Below are 20,293 nucleotides of genomic sequence, written 5' to 3' on the forward strand. Positions count from 1 at the left end.
CCACAAAGAAAAAGAGAGTTTGCCATTTTCTTTTCCTCTTCTCTTCGTGTATTCCATGCAAAGGAAGTGCCCCACCCGTTGTACTCAGCGGCCTAGCATGGTGATGGCTCCCCCTGGGGATATGGAGGACAGCTGTGAGGCAGCAATGCTACCTGCTGCACCACCATGCTGCCCTAAATTCTGTAATATCTTTAGATTTTCCATTACAGCTTTCAGTTGGCTGAGAGGCGATGGTGAATACAGCGCAGATGGAGTCAGTGCTCGGCAGAGCGATTATTATAATGATAGTATCTGTCAAACATGCACACTGTTAGAGTTTTTTTCACCATATTGTGTGGTACAGCACAGTATCATACCCATAACTACATATTTCTATGTATGTATGTTGTACTGTTACTGTGCCGGATACTGGGATATCGAACAGGGACATATGGCTAGAAATAGTGCAGACCATTGATTAATTTATAATGCAGTCATCACAGAATCATCGTGGGTCATTCCTCGGGTTAGACAAGTATTTTGAAAAACTTCTAGCTAGATCTGTTTGGTAATCATAGTCTGCAAAAAAAAAAAATTCTCTTTGATTTTCAGTTTTTTCTTAAACTCTTGCTGTATGTGTCTCTTCACATAAAACCAAATGCTGAGCAAAATGTAAAGCAGGCCTTAAAACTCAATGTTAATGTTTACTGTCAACACAAATATGATGAAGGAAATGATATCACCACTCAAAAACCTCTAGAAATCTCCTCCCACTTTCACTGGTAACTTTATATGATGATGACTGTGCTGTACTGCTTGGTTTGGTGAATAAGACAGCATTTTGCATCACAAAAATTATAGCCATATTTCAAAGAATCCCACATATTTTTTAATCTTCTGGTAAAGCGTTATTGGATCTGAGTATATAATAAGCAGCTGAGTGTTTGATTCTTGCTCCAAATCCATTTATACCTTCCGTCTTAATGGCCCAACCCAGCACTTTCTTTAGATCCTCTCTAGATGAAGTGAGAGTTGAGTGCTATGACACAACATTGATTAGATTGCCTGGAAGCATCAGATAACTCCTGTTTGTTTTTGGTTGTTTAATGGTTGGTTGCCATGATTATGCTATTTTTGGCAAATAGCTATCTACCATTTATGACATGTATAACTTATATATGGAGCTCTGTAAAAATTTAGAAACCTTATAGGTTCTGTGGTTGTCCCTCTGGGAGAACCTTTACATGTTTTACACTATATGGCCAAAAGTATGTGGCTACCTGACCTTCATGCCTATATGTGGTTCTTCCCCAAACTGTCAATGCAAACATGGAAGCACACAATGGTCTAGAATGTCTTTGTATGCTGTAGCATTAAGTTTTCCTTTCACTGAAACTAAGAGGCCCAAACCTGTCCCAGCATGACAATGCGCCTGTACACAAAGTGAGATCCATGAATACATGGTTTGCTAAGCTTGGTGTGGAAAAACTCAAGTGGTCTGCACAGAAATCGGATCTTAACTGCACTGAAAACCTTTGGGATGAAATGGAGTGATGGCTGCACACCAGGCCTTCTTGTCCGACATCAGTGCCCAATCTCTTGGCTGAGTGGCTGAATAGGCAAATCCCCACACCATGTTCCAAAATCTAGTGAAAAGCCTTTCCAGAAGAGTGGAGGCTGTTGTGCAGCAAATGCAATATTAATGCTCATGTTTTTTGAATGGGATGTTCATTACTCAGGGTTCCACATATTTTTGGCCATATATTGTATGTAGAACTCTACAGCAAAGTGTCACAGAGTGTTTTATCAGAAAGGGTTTCGACTAAAATCTTTTTTTGGAAGTTAAGAAGACTTAATTATTCAATAAACCATTAAAGAACTCTTGAAGAACCTTGTTTTCTATGGGGTGAGAATGTGGTTGAAGTAGAGAACATCAAGGTTGTAGCCACTGTTAGAAAAAGGACAAGTTGCTAAAAACTTTTTTTAATCTCCTAAAACAGGTCACACTAATTGTTAGTAGCCTGACTGTATGGTTTCCAGAAGCAATATGCTGGTTCATTGGATCCATTTGATTTCCCTGTAGCCTTTGCACCATAGTCTGCTCCCTGAACATTATGCAACACTAGTGGGCACAGTTATGTTATTAGTATCCATGTTATTGCTTAATCTGATTTCTATAATAAATAGATGGGTGATTTTATACCACAGCACTGTTGAATTCTTAATTCTGTTTGGTTTTCTATAACAGCAGCTCTGACAGTAGTTCTGGCAACAAGGCAAATCACAGGTTTAGAATAATGCACTCATTTTAATGTGCTATTGTTTCTAGAGTAAAATCTTACAAAAGGACTTACATGGTATACACTCCACTATGCATCCATAAACATATAAAAAAATGAATGAAATTATTGATATAGTGAAGTTTTTTGTGAAGAGATGTTTGTCATTTTTCAACAAAGTCTCCAGTGTCAGTGCTTTGTAACATTCACAGGTAAATCTGTAAGTTTTCTTCAGCATGGAGAGCTTTGTGGTTTTTCAGTGACATGACAAACAACATGATAACAAACTTGTTTTCCAGACGTTCAACAACATTAACTGTAACCATAAATGGATAAAAAATTTTTACCAAAGTGTTCCCAAACTGCTGTGATACAAGAGGAATATAACACTTCATGCTGTTTTTGGAAATAATCATTTTCTCCTCTTTCTTTGGCCTGCACCATACCACCTTGTTGTTGATTATTTTCCCAGAACAACATGCCCCATTTTCCATCATAATTTTAGCCAGTACAATATGTAATGACACACGATTGTATATGTAGTTCTTGTAGTTCATATTTCCTGCAAGGTTAATCAATAAAAGCTTACAGAGCATTAGCAAGCTATCAAGCACCAAGTTAGATAGCTTAGCTAGCACTCTAGAAAATGCTTGCATTAACTATAACTAATATTGAAGTGCACAAAATAAATGTATTCGTTTTCGGTTCGAAAATTTTAAAATCCTTGATATACAGTATACACGCCTGTAACTGTATCACAACAATTACATTCTGTATTACTGTTCTCTCCATAGAATATCCTAATCTTTGCCTGTTATGTTGCTTAGCAACCAGTGCTTACTGCTAACAGTCTACATTGTGTAGCAGAAGAATTGTTTGCTTTTTAAACACTGGATTTTTAATAATATATTGTTGCCATTTTCTGAAAGCAATAAGCCTGATTGCTTTATTAATCTATCTTTATAACATTGTCTAATGTGCCTAGTTAGTTGACATTAAATCAGTTAGCTCACACTCAGCATTGCTCTCAAATGTGAGCAACATGGAGAGCAAAAGCGCCACATGGGAACCCATTCACCACACCACAGCCTTAGGCAGTGGCCTGTACAACCGAATGGATGAGCCAGCACTGCTTTCCAACACACTACAGCAGTTACTTTCTGGTTAATTATTAGAAGAATATCAGCTGCTATCAACTTGTCTTTCTTTTACTGCTGTTCTTTAGAGAGCATCATTACAGCAGCTTTCCACGTGGCCCCAGGGTGAAAAAATGCAGCATTTCAGGAGAGATCATTACATTCCCCTTCTGCTAAAAATGTCTCAGGATCTATAATAAATGGTAACACGATATGGATGACCTACGTTTTTTTTTCTTTAAGCATTGATTAGGAATTATTGTGACAGCCCGAGGCTAGCCTGATATAATGTCTAGCTGTTGTGCCTTGATGAAGAATTTGAGAAGCCCTGTGTTGCTTTGTGGAGACTGATTTAAGTTAGCACATACTTTTAACTTTTTTTTTTTTCCCCCAACAGCAGCAGACCATTCTTTTTTTCATATGTTTAATTATTTAAAGTGCAGTGTTAATTTTTAAATACAGAAAGGCACATTTACATACCTATGTGAGTGTTTGGGAGAAATGAATGGTCTTAATTAGGAAAGGTTGTGGATATTCCTGCTTTTTGTTCAGCTAAACAGCAGGGAAAAAAAGTTCATTTGAAGTCAAGTTCATTTAAAATTGAACAAAATGGACGATAAAGCTGCAGGGGGCTGAGAGGTGACTGCTATGTGATTATTGCCTTTATATGCACATATTACATTACATTACATACATCATGCAGAAAATGGGAGAAAAAAAGCAAAGCATTAGATATGATGTGCTTTAAACTAAAGACTCTGCTTTCAGTAATGAGTTTCTCATGCTGACTGCAGTAGAAATATAATAAAAGGTCCCAAGAGTAAATTGCCTGTTAGTCAGCCAAATTTTCATAGTGCACTGCTCTGAGATGAAAGGATATGGCTTCTTCTCAGAATTACATAAAATTTATCGCTTAACCTGCAGTTGAATTAAACCAAATGCTCAGGCTACATTTCATCATCTCTGAACAGCAGTGCTGCATAAAGTGTCCTACACCTCACAAAGCAGAATTCTCCTTATGTCCTTGGCATTTGGACCGAGTTCAGGTTTATCCCACAGACTTGGCTAAGGCAAGGCTTTTTAAAGAGGCTTATTCAACATGCAGGCACTGCTGCTTGGCTCGGCGTCTTAAGCACTAAGGGTAGCTCCAGGGACACACAGGTTCTGGGTTCTGCTGTCCTTCAGCTGTGCAGGACAATAGTAGCTGATGAGAGGAATTGTCACAGCTCATATCAAGTCCACTACCAACCTATTTGATTTCAGGTCATGAAACTGATCCGTATGTAGGTATGTATATTCACTGAAGCCTCTCTCTGGGTTTCTCTTCCATTCAACCATAACACTTCATTAAACAATTAATACTTAATTAAATGCATTGTCATGTATGTGAAAGGTAGTCCAGAAAGCACCCGTTTAGCACCCGTTTTAGTCCAGCTTCCAGTTCCCTTCCTTTTCAAATGTGGTGCCACTTCTGCTTTAGCCACATAGGAATCCAGCACATTCTGGAGAGACAGAAATCGGGCAAGAACAGAGAGGTTTGATATTTTATTTATATCATGTACATACCATGATGTGCCAATAGAGGTACATTCTCTAACTGTAGCTGAAGTGTGGTTCAAGGGTTAGTGTCACCATTCTTCCATGAATGAGTAATGTTTAGGAAGCCTTTTCTGCTGTTGTATTAGCTGATTCCACAGCTAATCAAAAGCTTTTATAATTATAGATGTCTTTAGTCAGGTAACTTTAAAACAATATGAGCATTAGAATGCAGAACTGTGCAGGAGCAAGACACCACAATCCCCAACCTGGTGTTCAGAATGTGTTCACAGTAGCATCCACATATTAAAATATCAACGCTTAGAATTGCTGTTCATTTGTGAATGCTTATACACTATATAGCCACATATGGGTGTGAACCTGACCTTCACACCCATATGTGTTTCTTCTGTTGCCACAAATTATTGCCACAAAATTGGACGCAAACAATTGTCTAGATTGTTTTTGTATGCTGTAGCATTACAAATTTTCTTCACTGTAACTAAGAGGCCCAAACATGTTCCAGCATGACAATGCCCCTTTTCCACAAAGTGAGATCCATAAAGACATGATTTGCCAAGGATGGAATGGAAGAACCCGAGTGGCCTGCACAGATCCCTGATCTCAACCCCACCGAACACCTTTGGGATGAATTGGAATGCCGGCTGCGCATTAGGCATCCAACGTCAGTGCCCAATCTCTTACACTCTTGTGGCTGAACGGACAAATCCCCAGAGCCATGTTACAAAAGCTAGTGGAAAGTCTTCCCAGAAGAGTGGAGGCTGTTATAGCAGCAAAAGGGGAACAAATCAATATTAATGCCCATGGTTTTGGCCATACAGTGTATCAGCAAAGCTTATCTGAATCACACCACACTGAAGTGAGTTTGGTTTTGTTATCTCTCATGTTTTAACCCCTCGATCAGGGGTGTTGGCTGCAGGTTTCCTTTCCAACAAATCAAGAGCCACACCTGCTAGGTGATTGAAGGCAAAGATCCTGTGACTAAACAGGTAGAATCAGGTGTGGCTCTTCCTTAGTTGGGACTAAAACCAGCATCCACAGCAGCGCTTTGTGGATAAATTTTGACACCCCTGTCCTGGATGATGCATCTGGTAAAAGCCGTGGTTCTCCATACAGTTATTGGCCATACCATCACCATAGAGCAAAGTAGGACAGCCTAGCAATGCTGAATGGGCCGACAGTTTATGAAATTGGAGTGTTAGACAGTATTAAATGTGCAGTACGTATAGAGGATGTATCTGCAGCATTCAAGTAAAGATGAAAAAGAGAGGAAAATATGGGGCCTTAATATAAAAGTACATGATAGCCTTTTGTTTTGCTCTATTTTCACAGAGATTTAACTTTGTCTCTCTGCCCACGGACGTTTTGGAGATTGAGGTGAAAGACAAATTTGCCAAGAGTAGGCCCATTATCAGACGCTTTTTGGGCAAGCTGTCTGTGCCTGTGCAAAGGCTACTGGAGAAGCATGCTATTGGGTAGGTGTCATACAGTAAATAACATGATCACTTAATGATACGTTTCTTGGAGCACTTATAAAATGGTGTCTTTTCGCAATTTTTTTTTTTAAATAATACCTTAAATTTGCTAAATGTCTTTATATGTGTATGCATATTTTCTAGAAGACTATAGGAATAATTTATTCTAGTTTCAATTCCTTATTCCTTTTTATCTCTTCAGATATTTTCCTTTTCTCAGTGACTTATATGTCAGGAATAGTAATAATTGTGTGTGGGTGTGTGTTTCTCAACAGAGACCGTGTGATTAGCTATGCTCTAGGCCGCAGGCTGCCAACAGATCATGTCAGTGGCCAGCTGCAGTTTCGCTTCGAGATAACATCTTCTATTCATCCAGGTCTCCACTATTTTATTATATCAAGTCTGTATTTATGTATGAGACTGGTTACTATGCAGAAAAGCTGTTTAGGAATAGATTTCTCACCTTTAGCAACAAGTTGTCCGGATCTTTCTTGCAGATGATGAGGAGGTGTCTGTTAATGCAGATGGTGCTGTGACCCCTGACCAGCAGGAAGTGGAGGAGCTGAATGTTGACCCACCAGCAACTGCTGACTTGGATGCAAAAGATGAAGATCTAAATGAGCTCAATGAGAATATCTCGCTGGATGTAGAGGCACAGAATCCTTTGCCCCTATCTTCTTCCACTAAACCTAGTTCTCCTGTTCATATTATGTCTAGCACAGAGGAATCAGAGGAGGCCGGAAATCTAGAGGAAGCACCAAATGAAGAGAACAGGCCATTGGAGGATTTGTCATGCACAGTTCAGCTCACTGAACATCAGGAGCAGAGCCCTGAGGAACCAGCTGAGGAGCTGGGAGAGGTGCATCATGAAGGAGATGCAGAAGTTACAGAAGATATTGTGGATGCTCATGGAAATGAAGCTGCAGATCAAATAGACACAAGAGATAAGGAGGCGGATGAAGAAGCTATTAGGATAAGGAGAGAGGTTGAAGATACCAGAGAATTGGAAGGAGCTACAGGCTCAGAGCAGACAGAAGTAAGAGAAGAGGGAGAGAGTGAGAGTGTAGAACCACATTCTCCAAGGACAACATGTATGATGAAGCGAAAGGCCATGAAGCGCCGGCCTTGCTCGTTGCCTGTCTCTGAACTTGAGACAGTTATTGCCTCATCTTGCACAGAACCTGAGACGCCACGGTCGCACTATATCCGTATACACCACCTCCTGCACAGCCTCCCCTCTGCCCAGCACGGCTCCCAAAGCCAAGACGATGAGGAGACAATCGATCCAGACTCTTCTGAGGATGTCAGTCTGAAACCTGCAGAGGATGAAAAGGAGGTGGCTGATGAGAATGAGGAAGGATCAAGCGAGACTAGGTCTCCATCAATAGTCCCAGAATGTCTTGGACCTTGCTGTCGAAGGACTCTGCCTCCGAGCCTCTCTATCGAACGGTTGTCTGAGCTCAACCAGCTCTTGGACGGCGAGACCCGCTCACGGTTAGAGAGTGAGGATGGGGAAACTGAAAGTGTTGGAGGAGGCCACCGGGTTCACAGGGAAAGTGAGTGTGAACTGTGTGACACCTCCTGCTACAGCACCTCATGTTATAGCACATCCTGTTACAGCACCTCCTGTTACAGCAACTCAGGTCACGAGGGACGAAACCGCTTCTGCAGCCATACACGCTTGTCGTCTGTGGACAGTACACGTCTGTCAGAGAGCACCGTATTTTCCTCGCAGGAGGAAGAGGAGGAGAACAGCGCCTTTGAGTCAGTAACAGACTCAGGACAGAGCCCAGAGGCAAGGGAGTTGGGAGACGTTTCCACCCACTGGATAGAGGAGCAAAATGAGGGAGGTCACTCTCAGTCTCCAGTAGCTGGACCCAGTGTTGGGTCACCAGGTGAGGAAGAGATGTACCTTTATCATTTGAAAAAAGAAAATCTGGCTTGGTATTGATTCTTATTTCACTTGGCCCAAAATGTGGCCTCAATACCACAGTTGATTGATTTTCAGTTACTTGAATAACTGCCATAATAATAACCATTGACCTGAGATTTACCCTCCTTCTCCCTCTGTGGTACAAAGATCATTGTCACTTCACCAAATTTACAAGGATTTAAATTGACATTTGTTGGTTTTTCTAGACCATTTGGGGGTTAAGTACTCTGCTCACTAGCACAGTGGTTGGTAGATAGTGTATTGGCTGACTTCTTCATGACTCATCCACAAATACTGTTTGAGTCCTGTGAGTTTGCCAACATGTCTGGTAGGGATTTATGTAGTGACATTGGAGAAAGTGATGCAATGTGGTACTGTGGTAACAAGTCAGCTGATTTTTACAGGAAATGTTGATCTGTACTGTCTTTAAAATAGTTTAATTTATCTGCCGTTAAAATAGTTGAACTAGTAACTAAATATTTCCTGTGTTATCCTGAAAGCCATTGAAATTCTCCAGTTTGATATGATTTTAATTGACTATACTACACTCAGTGGCCATTTTATCAGGTACGCTAAACATGTAGATGCACTTTCAGGGTATATAAATACTGAGTAATTTGTTGCTATGTACAATTTATCAGCCCACCAGTGGAAAGGGACCACCACAGGACCACTGCTGACCAGATATTATTAGGATAGTGGACTATTCTTGGGGTTTTAGACACTGTTTACACTTAATGCACATTATTAGACACTCCAAACATGTTGGTGCACTGTGTAGGTGTACAGTTAGACATTATACAGTAGCTCATCTTTTTCCATGGCAATTGTCATCTAACACTTCCTCTATGTATTAGTATGGCCACAGGACAGATGTTGTCTGAGTATTTTTAGTTGTCTTGCAAATAAATTTAAAAAAAAACTGCAATGGGTTCCCAATTGGCGCAAGAGACAAGTGTTCATGAACTTCTAACAATGTCGCAGCCATCCGTAGCTGTGTGTCTAGAGAGCGAAATTGGCCATGCTCTCTGGGTGGGAGTAATGTCATATTCACCCCATAATGCAATCCTGTTTTTCCTCTTTCTCTTTGAGTTTTTTCTATTTTGAGCAGTTTACTTCAGCATCTCATTGGCAAGAAAGCCACTTTCATCCCTAAGCAGTAGAGATCACTTTAATATGAATTGATAGAATTCGAAGTTGATATAATATGAATTAATAATATGGAATTTCTGAGACAAACACCCATAAAATGTATTAATCATTGTACCCTCAGAACAGTCTGAACCAGACAGTACTCCCGTGGATGTTTTTCATCATGTTTCTCATCTTCCAAGGACTTTCATCATGTTTTTCCATTTCATTTTTTTCTTTCATGATTGTCCATGTCTCTTAGATTATGAATAGTGAATCTCCATTTTTAATTTTCATCACCTTTGTAGGAACTAGTCACCGTCCAATCAGTCAGCTTCCTGCTATGCGGGCCACCTCCCACCATTACCCCAGTGTTGATGAATCATTGCCGCCAAGTAAGCTAACCTCTGCCACTCCTTACCCTTTCTCCTTCATTTACATCTGAGGCGGTGTGTGTGTTGTGTGTGTTTGTGTGTCACACAGAGTGTGATGTGTTGGTAGATCTTACGAATTTGTGCTTTTGGGATGATAAGGTAAACACTCAATTGGATCACTGTTCAAGTGGTTAAATTTATGCGAACACTGTTGCTAGGCAACTGGTAACTATGGAGACCAAGCATCAAAGTTAGCTAATAACTGAGACTAAAGATTTAGCCAGCTAGCACATTGATATTATGTCTTAAATAAAGACAAAGCAAATGAATAGGAATAGCAAGATTTCTCTCAGATAAATTACTAAGAAGGATTTAATTACAGAATCTTAATTGGAATCCACAATATTAAGAAATAATAATAATAATAATAATAATAATAATAATAATAATGATAATAATACATTTATGCCATGCAAAAATGGCGAAGTTGTATCACAACTCGTGAAATTTGAACACAGCATGTGTACATACAGCCAAGAATTTTAAATTTCACTAGTAGATTGTGCTTCCCAGAAAATTGTAACAACCCATAGCTTTTCCCCAGCGTCCTACACCTTTTCCATTTAAGAGCATTTAAGGACATTTAAGGTTTTTAAACCCCATGGTTACATGTGTTTATCTAGTAATAGAGCAACTTGTTTGGACATGTTGTAACCTCTCCTTATATTTAGCTCAGTCAAATTGCAAAGACATGGCATACATGGAAATAGAGTAAGGAGTATAAATATATAAGAATCCTTATTGTATTAGAGTCCTTTATTGACTTGAATCCTTATTGACATGGCCTTTTCTGGGATGTACTATATGCATCAGTATAATGTCACAGGACTTCTCAAGGACCCGCAAGGCTCCAGAAGTACAAACAATCTCCTCTCTCCAGTGATCAGATTTACACTGAGTTGAACTCACATATATAGTCAAGTATGTCATTTCCAAAATGACAAACCATCAGGGGACTGTCCTAAATCCAAGAATTTAGGAAGCTGATTAGAAATTCCACCAAGCAGTCTTGCTGGCAGAAGTGTTTTCAGCAGAAAGAAAATGAATGCAGTTTGCATTAGCTTGCAGGGTCATACATCACACTTAAGAATGATGTATCATTCAGAAATATGGCTCCATGCAAACTGCAATTGGCACTCTGCCAGGATAAGCATAGGAAATATTAAACGGCAGGTTTTCGTTCCTCCAGAGAATTCATGAGTCATATTCCTTTTATACCATGCACTATTGATATTCAATAACAGCCTCTTTCTGTAAAATGCCCCTCTCCATGTGAAGTGCCCGCAGTGTATTTGAAGTAAGTCAAACCCTGCTGCTCTAAACTGAGAGAACCGTTCCTCTCTGAAATGTTCTCCTTTCTGCAATTGTCACTTCTGTGTTTTAGCAGATTGGACGCTGGTAATAAAAAAGCTGCTAGGAACAGTGCTGAGCTTTGGATTTTCCCATGAAAAGGGAACATGTCCAATATGATAAAAATAGCCTGCCTCGAAAATACTTCCCCCCAGGGGGCACTTCTAGAGGACACTGTGCTACCCCTGTGCTACCACGGGCATTTATCTCTATTTTGAAAAGGAAAGTAACACAATCAAGACTAATCACTCATGACTGAGGAACAATAAATCTAAAAAGTCTCTTTGGGTCTCTAGTTTAGAATATGCTTAATCATTAGGGATTAATATCATATTGCACCACAGCGCTGTTCAGTTCTCGATTCTGATTGGTCAGAAGGTGTTGATCATTTTCTATAACAGCGTTTATCCAAAGTAACTTACAGTTGAGGGTTAAGGGTCTTGCTCAAGTCACAATCAACTTCCAATCAGTAGCCCAAAGCCTTAACCAGTGAGCCACCACTTCCTCTTTTATAATTCCATTATTGTTTCTACTGTATAGTAACCATTCATGCAGAGGGACTTATATGGCAGAACCTACACATAATCTAGGACTAATAATAAATATATATTTTTTAAAAATGTGTTATTTAACAAAGAAAAATATATAATCATTGATGTGGTGAAGTTTTCTGGGTGGAGACATTTATTTTAAATTTATGGAAGGAATCTCCAGGTCCAGACTTTTCTTCTCTGTAAAATGACAAGTTGTGTTTTCTTTTTTGACTTATTAAATATAAGAGAGATTAAAAAAAGAGAGGTTGGTAAAGGAATTAATGTTTATAGCTGGTATAATGAGAACTGATTTGCCTTGTGAACATTCAATGACATTAAACACAAATATTTAAGATTAAATGTACAATATATCCTTTAATAAATGAAAAGTTGTAATTGATGACAAATTGCTGTGGTGTAAGAGGAATAAAAGACTTCGGGACATGCTGTTGTGATGGTGGTGTGATGGCTACCACCCCAAACTCTGTTTTATTTCTCACATATGATCACAATATACTATTTTCCTGATGCGTTCTAAAAAAAACTTCATAGAAAAGGATTCATTACTGTATGAGTGATGTGTTGAGGAGTCCCTTAGTAAACTCATTTGAAAATGACTGTAGGATGGACGTGTTCAGGATTCTTAGAGCTGCCTTCCTGTACTAGACTATTACATGGAGTCATAATTCCTCTCTCCTTTGCTTTGTCATCTCTTCACTGCACCAGCTAAGTAATCCCTCAGCTCTCAGCCCATATGCTGAATTGCTTCCTCGACACAACACGTGACTGCAGTGTTCAGCACTATAATGGCTTTTTCCTAGGCTCTGTATGCCTATTTTGAAATATTTGTTGGCAATGCATCACTGGGCTAAATTCAAACATATGGCTCAGACCTCCCCATGCGCTCCAAAACATTGGCTCCTCCTGCGCTTAAGATTAAAGTCGGAGATAGATAGGGGGTAGGAGAGAAGGCGAGAGGTGATTAATATGGAAGAAAAGAGTGCAGCAGAGCAGCAACAAACAGCAGGTGTCTGAAAGAGCCGAAAAAGTTCAAGCTTGTAAGACACGTCCCAGAACAATGTGATATTTGTGTTCTGGCAGTAGTTACAGTCTGGAGTCCCACCACACTGTTACCCACAACCCACAGCTGCCTAAAGACCAACCATTAAAGATATAATGGTCTGGTTCCTGGTTCAGACCTATACCAGCAGCTATTCAAGCAGCCATGTTATGTTGGTCAGAACACTGGATGCCTACTGGCTGCATGATATTCCCTATTTGGCATAACTTGGTGATTTATGAGCACATGACTGCAGGTTTTTCCTGAATTTACTTCCCCTGTCTTACATCTATAAAGTGATGAGCCTGGATCACATGTGGGCTTTAATGCCTGCACTTTCTGTGTGTTGCGGTTTGGGAGCACTGATTTGTGTACAGCGGGAGTTGCCATCTCCCGAGCCGTGCTGTTCAAACACACTCATAACCAGCTGACAGTGTGACGGAGTGTTTGCCTGGCTCAGGAGATAAATCAGAGCTTGAGCGCTCTCTCCTCTGTGCTGGGGCGTGCCACTGAATATGCTCATCGCTTTATTTACAACCATCGCCTAGTCAGAATGTGTGTGTGTGTCTGTGTGTGTGTGTTTGTGCTATAAAAAGATTGTATGGTTGCCTTTGTGTGTGATCTCCCTGATTAAATGTGTTTGTGGGCGTGGGTATAAGTTGTTTTTGTATAAATGCTATGGAAGCCACACATTGTTTAAAACCACACATTGTTTAGAAAAAAAATTGTGAAGTGCTATGTCCTTATTTTGACTTAATATCTCATTATTTTGACTTAATAACTTATTATTTCAGGATATTATGTCCTTATTTTGACTTAATAGCTCATTATTTTGACTTAATAACTTATTATTTCAGGATATTATGTCCTTATTTTGAGTTATTATGTTATTTCAAAATGGCCACATTCCATCAATTTAAGTGTTGGGAATCAAAACCTTGACCGTACCATGTAAGTGACTTACTAATTAGTTGTATACATGTCAACTGAATTCCACTAAACCCACATTTGAGCTTATTTACTATCTAGGAAGCAGCACAAAGAATAAGAATCATTATTACTATAAGCTAATATTCAGTAAATTAATCTTACTGATAGATTGTGGGGTTGAGATAATGAGAAATAGATGAGAGTTGAATATGAGAAACTTTAAAATAAGATATTACATTTAATTTATGTGTAACTAATGAATGAAATAACAAGTCAAAATAATAGGATCTTAGGTTGAAATAATTACATAGCACTTTAATTTTTTTTTCCAAATTTCCAGTTCAGGGTTTTCTGAGAAAACTACAAAAAACTGCAAAAAACTGAAAAAAAAAAAAAAAAACTGATTTATGCAGTGTGGGTTGCTGGGATTTAAAAGTCATGCCAGCATTTGTGGTGTGTCTCGGTATATTTAAGATGAGATTATTGTCAGTATAATGCTAAGGCTTAAGCTTCATCTCAGAGTCAGTGTAGGTTTAGTATAAAAGATTAGCAATAAACATAAGATTGCTTTTGTGTGCCTTTTTCATAACTCTAAGTCTTCTGCCTCTCTCTCCCTCTGTGTGCTCAGACTGGGAGGCCAGGATAGACAGTCATGGCCGTGTCTTCTACGTCGACCACGTGAATCGCACCACCACATGGCAAAGACCCAGCCATGCAACAAAGTGTCCCAGCATGCACCGCTCCAACTCCATCCAGCACATGGAGCAACTCAACAGGAGGTATTTTAAAGAGAGTAGTGTAAAGCAGTGTAAAAGTTTCTTGAATAGCAGGATTTTTTTTTGCATAGAAATCTTTCAGCATCTGTATGAAGTGTTCGTGATGCTGTAGAACAGGAGAATATGCGCAGGTGTGACTGCAGGTTTTCATTGCAACCAAAGAGGACGGTCATTTGAAGACCAAGATCGATCGATTCAACAAGTGAAATCATGTGTGGCTCCTGCTTTTTTCAATCAAATTCAGCCACACCAACACTTTCTGGATGAAATCGAAAACCCCTGTTTTAGAAGATGAAACCAGTTGATATTAAAATTCTAATGTTCAGTCTATAGCGCATAGCTCAGGTCCTTAACAACCTGTGACCTCATTTCTACTCTCCATAGTATCCTTCTTTTTTTTCTGCTTTGAATAATTTACCAATACTCAAATACCCAAATTTTGCCATGTGTGTTTGTAGCAATGTAATGAGACATCACTTATGTTTTAGGTTCATATAAAAACGTGTGGTGGTGTTATTCACAGTTATACCATATATATCACTTATTGCAAGAGTTTTACTGCTGTGTATGAATATGGTATAGAGAAAAGTCATGTATCTACATAATACTCTCCATATTATTTAAATTATTGCATATTGGCATAAATTAAAAACTACGTCAATAGGTTTGGACATGCAATTGCAATATTTGTTATAATTTCTACTGATTTTTTTTTTGTTTGTTTGTGTGTGTGTGTGTGTGTGTGTGTGGGTGGGTTATATGCCACCAACAATTTTTCCTACCAAAACATACACATACTAAAACATCTTCTGCATGATTGGCAAATCAGAAGTGTCATAAACCTACCAAACCAAACACCAGCAGCTTGGTGTGAAGACTCTGTAGCTCAGCATGCTATGCTGCCATCTAGAGTACATAGTCGTAGATGCACAGTTTATGAATTCATCGCAGAGCATGTGTTCAAGCTGATCTAGGACCTGTTTTCCGTTTGTCAAAGGTGTTGCTGGTGATGCAGAATGAGTGAGGAGTTCATAGTTCAAGTTACTGAGGAGGTCAGAATGCCCTCAGGAGCTGTCATTTAGTTGGTTCACAATGATCGTAACACAATAAATTAAGGAACTCCGTCTATCTATAGGGCCAGGTCTCTGTAATGTCTACTTAAATTTAATCCATAATCCATTTTTCTTGCTTCTATTGTTAAATGTTTCTCATATAGAAAACATTACTGAGGAGCTGCAGTATATTCTAATTATCTTTCAGAAATCCTGCACTTTATAATACATTAGTTTGTGGTCCAATTTTATTTTTTTTTTTGTCATGCAATCTCTATAGTGGTTTTCTGTCTTTGCTTTGCTGCTCAGATATCAGAACATCCAGAGGACCATGGCTACTGAGGACGAGTTTGGTGGCCAAAGGCTGGACAGCAGCAGCAGCCCAGAGTCCGAGAACGACGTCCCGTCTCAGCCTGCTGGTACTGCAGCTCCACATAAAACATCTTCACGTCAATGAAGAAACCATTTCTTTTGTTAAAAGTCTGTCTCTCTGGCTAGAGATTATGTCTCATAGATTTAGACTATATTCAATTTTTTATCAAAAGTTATCTCCTGACATATGAACCTTTAGATATCACATGTATCTGAGATTATTTCCAGGCCTCCTTTAACATTTTCTACAATTCACTCAGATGAATAGCTTGTAGTGTTTCCTCTAGTCAGCATGGTCATGGACATGTGACTACAGTCATCACCATGTGTTCCATTAAAAAATAGGTCGTGATTTTTTTTGGGTTTTTTTCTTTTTTCTTTTTAGATTCAAGGAGAGAAGGCTCATCCTCACCAATGAGCAATCAGAAGATCACTCTGCTACTGCAAAGTCCAGCAGTCAAGTTTGTCACTCATCCAGAATTCTTCACCGTCCTCCATGCCAATTATGTAAGGAAAAAAGAGGACATTTGTTATATATTGTGATAGTGAGTAACGGCTATTTGTGTAATTCTAGTACCTATAAATAGCTTACGGTTATGACAATAAAACTATTAGTGTTGAGCTTTATAGTACAGGGTCTCACCTTAGGCATGATATAGTGTACAGTATGTGCATGCATATAGGGACAACACACTCACACAGAGATAGGCAGCTGCAGTCATGCTTCCTAATGGTTTCATTAGGAAATGGTCCATTATACTGTGTTTCCTCCAAATGGAAAGCATGATAAGCAAAAAGTCATTCTTGGCTATGCTTGCCCATTAGACAGCTCTTATGGTCAAACTAACCAACACAAAATATACATTTCTGTCAGTTGTCCTTTTGTGTAATTTGTACTTACAACGAACAGTATTGCACTTCATTATTGTTCGTTACACCCTGCATTGTATTTCACTTGCACCTGCTCACTACTGATGGTGTGTGATGGTCGCGTCAGCGAAGCAGGTATTAAAAAATTGCCTAAATAAAGCTCAAATCTGAAATCTGATGGTGGAGTTGTATAGAGGGAGAGGAGGGTTTACTATGTATAATCACTTAACACAATTGTCAACGTTATAATGGGAATGTGGGAAACTACAGTATGGGCTAAAAAGAAATCAGCCCCATCCGAAATACCATCCAGCCATTTTTCTTGCAACCATTGGTGGTGCTATTGTTCTTTGTTTTGTATACAAAAGTATAAATAATCAGCTTCCAAGCATTTTAACAGCAAAAATAGTCGTGTGGATGCTAAAAATTAGAGCTTTTTTTTTTTAAAGAAGGCTTAGCCCCACTAGCTGGCTGTGGTGAGAGTATGTACAGACTTTGTTGTGTGTTAAATATATGGAAATGGGGACAGGAGATATTTTTGTGAGAGGATATTTTGGACAGTTAATTTAACCACAAGAATGTGTTTTCAGGTGAAAGACGATGCTGTTTGATTATCTATTATTAAAGCTACCGTACTATTGATTAAGTCTCCTGAGGTGACAGACAGAGACAGTGGATATAGGCACGGGGTTCTAGCTCTGCTCAGTTGTGGTGCACAAGGCAGAAAATAAAACGTAAAGTATAAATTTGGCCTTTACCTTGTACTCTAGTCCTTGACTTGTATGTCTGATTTGAGTTGCGCTTGTCTTGATTCTAACTTGGATTGGGCTTGTTTATCTGTGACCAGAAACATGAATTGGATTTGAGCATGTAAGACTCAGGCTTCGACTTGGAAATATTTCTGCAATGTTGCATGTGCTAACATGGTATAATTATTTTATATAAATAATTTGTCTCTAATATTAAAAGAATGTTAACTTGGAGTTGGATGTTAAGACTTGGACATGGGGGGCAGGGCCTTGTTTACAGCGTTGCCTTTATCACATGATTGTACTATCAGTAATCCTCATGGTCTGTGCCTGTGGTTAGCCAAGCTCTTATATATGGATCTGTTAATTTGTGAATATAAAGTCAGAATTGATTTTTTGTTCTCAGCATGTGCCTACTGAAAACAGTGTAATAACCTCCGGTCAGCGATTTCCAACAACCAAGTCCTTTGTTTCTGTCAATGTGACCTTATTTATGGACATACTTCCTTCTGGGTTACAACTCTGATTTTACCAATTAAAGCCGCACACTGCCAGTGTTTATTGAGCTGTTAGCGAAAAAATACATACACACCTACACTCTGTATATGACACACATCATTCTATGTAGTCTACACACAGCCACATTTACCATGCTGTCAATCTGGCTCATTTGCAGGGGGCGTACCGGATGTTTACCAACAGCACCTGCCTCAAGCACATGATTCTGAAAATCCGGCGAGACGCTCGCAACTTTGAACGCTACCAACATAACCGCGACCTTGTCACTTTCCTTAACAAGTTTGCCGACACACAGCTGGAGCTGCCAAGAGGCTGGGAGATCAAAGTAGATCCACAGGGCAAGGTGAGCCTTTCAACAAAGTCACAACCCAGGCTCCTTTCACTACCGTGTCTATGTATATATCCATCTAAAATCATAACAAATGTGTACTGTATATATCCTTTCAAAATTCTAATGTTCATTAAATCTTTTTAAAATCATGGCATATGGATATGTCTTTTCAAATTCATAGCATGTGCATATACTAATACATGCATATGGGCTGTTAAAAGCCCCTGGGTGCCTTCTTTTCATTCTGTAAAGGAAATATGCTCTCAAAAACAAATTCCATTATTAAATAAATATTTGCTGTGACCATCCTGTGCCACCAAAATTGCATCAGTTTTCTTATCTTTGCTGTTACGCAGTACATTAAACTACTTAAAAGTCTGACTTGCAGTGTGCAATTGTGTTCTTTTCTCTGTTGCAGTCATTTTTTGTGGACCACAACAGTCGAGCCACCACCTTTATCGATCCCAGAATCCCCTTTCAGAATGGAAGTTTGCCTAATCACCTCACACATAGGCAACATCTACAGAGACTACGCAGCTACAGTGCTGGAGAGGTGGGTGAACACACACACACACATTCTGTACTCTTACACACTTAGTCATAGACATGGAGACTGTGAAAGGGGCAACCAGTAGAATAGACCATTTGCCTTTCACTAAACACGATGAAGAGTGATTGTGGAAGTGTGGGAATAACTCCGAAACTTGGGCTGGTGTGAGCGAATTATCGCCCCCAAATAATAGGGAGGAAATGGGGAAGTGGTGGGTGTGGAAACTCTGTCACTAGTAGAGAAACTGATAGATGAATTTTATAGGAAGTTAACTAGGAAGCTTCAGGGGTGGTGTTTCTCCTAAAGTTCAGTTATATAATGCATAACTCCAGGTAAACATGCTTTGATATATTAAAAGGCAGAGTGTCAGAAATGACATAGAAAACAACATTTATTTTAAAATCTGGGGGAAAAAGTTATTATTATTTATTTCTGTATGTGTGTGTAAGTGGCTACATGTTTTTGTGCTTGTCCACAGGCGTCTGACGTGTCCCGCAGCCGAGGTGCGTCTCTCATAGCCAGGCCTGGCAACAGCCTTGTTGCTGCCATCAGGAGCCAGTACCAGAATGACTCAGTGCCCTTAGGTCAGTGTCTCACACATACACACACACACATACAGTTTCTAAAATTAAACAAATTTCTTCTGCAAGCTTCAAAAATATTTGCTTTTAAAAATGCAAATGCATTTGCTTTTAAAAATGCAAATGTTATGGCTGTCAAACACACTCAGGAAGTTTGGTGTTTTGGTGTTTTCTTTAAGTTGAACCACATACTGTATCACCTGTTACAATTAATCTGCCTTCGGTCATATTTGGGCAGTATTACATGGAAGAGATAAGATAGCTGAGTAATTTTAGATTTTACAAGCTGATGTCACCTTTTGCCCTGTGTACGTGGAGTTTGTATGTTCTCCCCGTGCTTTGGGGGTTTCCTCTGGGTACTCCAGTTTCCTCCGCTGGGCCAAAGACATGTGTTGTAGGCTGAATGGCATCTCTAAATTGTCTGTTGTGTATGAGTGTGTGTGTGTGTGTGATTGCGTCCTGCGATGGATTGGTACCCCGTCCAGGGTATCCCCCACCTTGTGCCCTGAGTCCCCTAGGCTCCAGGCTCCCTGTGACCCTGTGTAGGATAAGGGGTACAGAAAATGGATGGATGGATGCTACAGTCATCCTTCTGACAGTCACAAAGCAATGGATGCTTCATTAGTCACCACATCCTCTATGAAGTGCAAATACAGTCCTTGCCCTAACTCATTTTTCGGACACTTTCACATCCTT

General features: G+C 39.4%; 1 protein-coding gene across 3 annotated transcripts in view; it reads left to right on the forward strand.

The window, feature by feature from the left end:
• The window catches only part of LOC113526984 (E3 ubiquitin-protein ligase HECW1), an 80,387-nt gene that overhangs the window by 37,015 nt on the left and 23,079 nt on the right, over nucleotides 1-20,293 (forward strand). For 2 of the 3 annotated variants that reach the window (XM_026914450.3, XM_026914451.3), the window contains 10 exons: nucleotides 6,284-6,426; nucleotides 6,702-6,802; nucleotides 6,924-8,321; nucleotides 9,799-9,885; nucleotides 14,426-14,576; nucleotides 15,935-16,044; nucleotides 16,383-16,504; nucleotides 18,293-18,478; nucleotides 18,885-19,019; nucleotides 19,495-19,600. In XM_026914450.3, coding sequence (XP_026770251.3) covers nucleotides 6,284-6,426; nucleotides 6,702-6,802; nucleotides 6,924-8,321; nucleotides 9,799-9,885; nucleotides 14,426-14,576; nucleotides 15,935-16,044; nucleotides 16,383-16,504; nucleotides 18,293-18,478; nucleotides 18,885-19,019; nucleotides 19,495-19,600 — 2,539 coding nt within the window. The remainder of the gene's footprint in view (nucleotides 1-6,283; nucleotides 6,427-6,701; nucleotides 6,803-6,923; nucleotides 8,322-9,798; nucleotides 9,886-14,425; nucleotides 14,577-15,934; nucleotides 16,045-16,382; nucleotides 16,505-18,292; nucleotides 18,479-18,884; nucleotides 19,020-19,494; nucleotides 19,601-20,293) is intronic. The other variant, XM_053236362.1, reaches the window with a different exon arrangement.

This window comes from Pangasianodon hypophthalmus, chromosome 1 (assembly GCF_027358585.1).
Source record: "Pangasianodon hypophthalmus isolate fPanHyp1 chromosome 1, fPanHyp1.pri, whole genome shotgun sequence".
NCBI lineage: Eukaryota > Metazoa > Chordata > Actinopteri > Siluriformes > Pangasiidae > Pangasianodon > Pangasianodon hypophthalmus.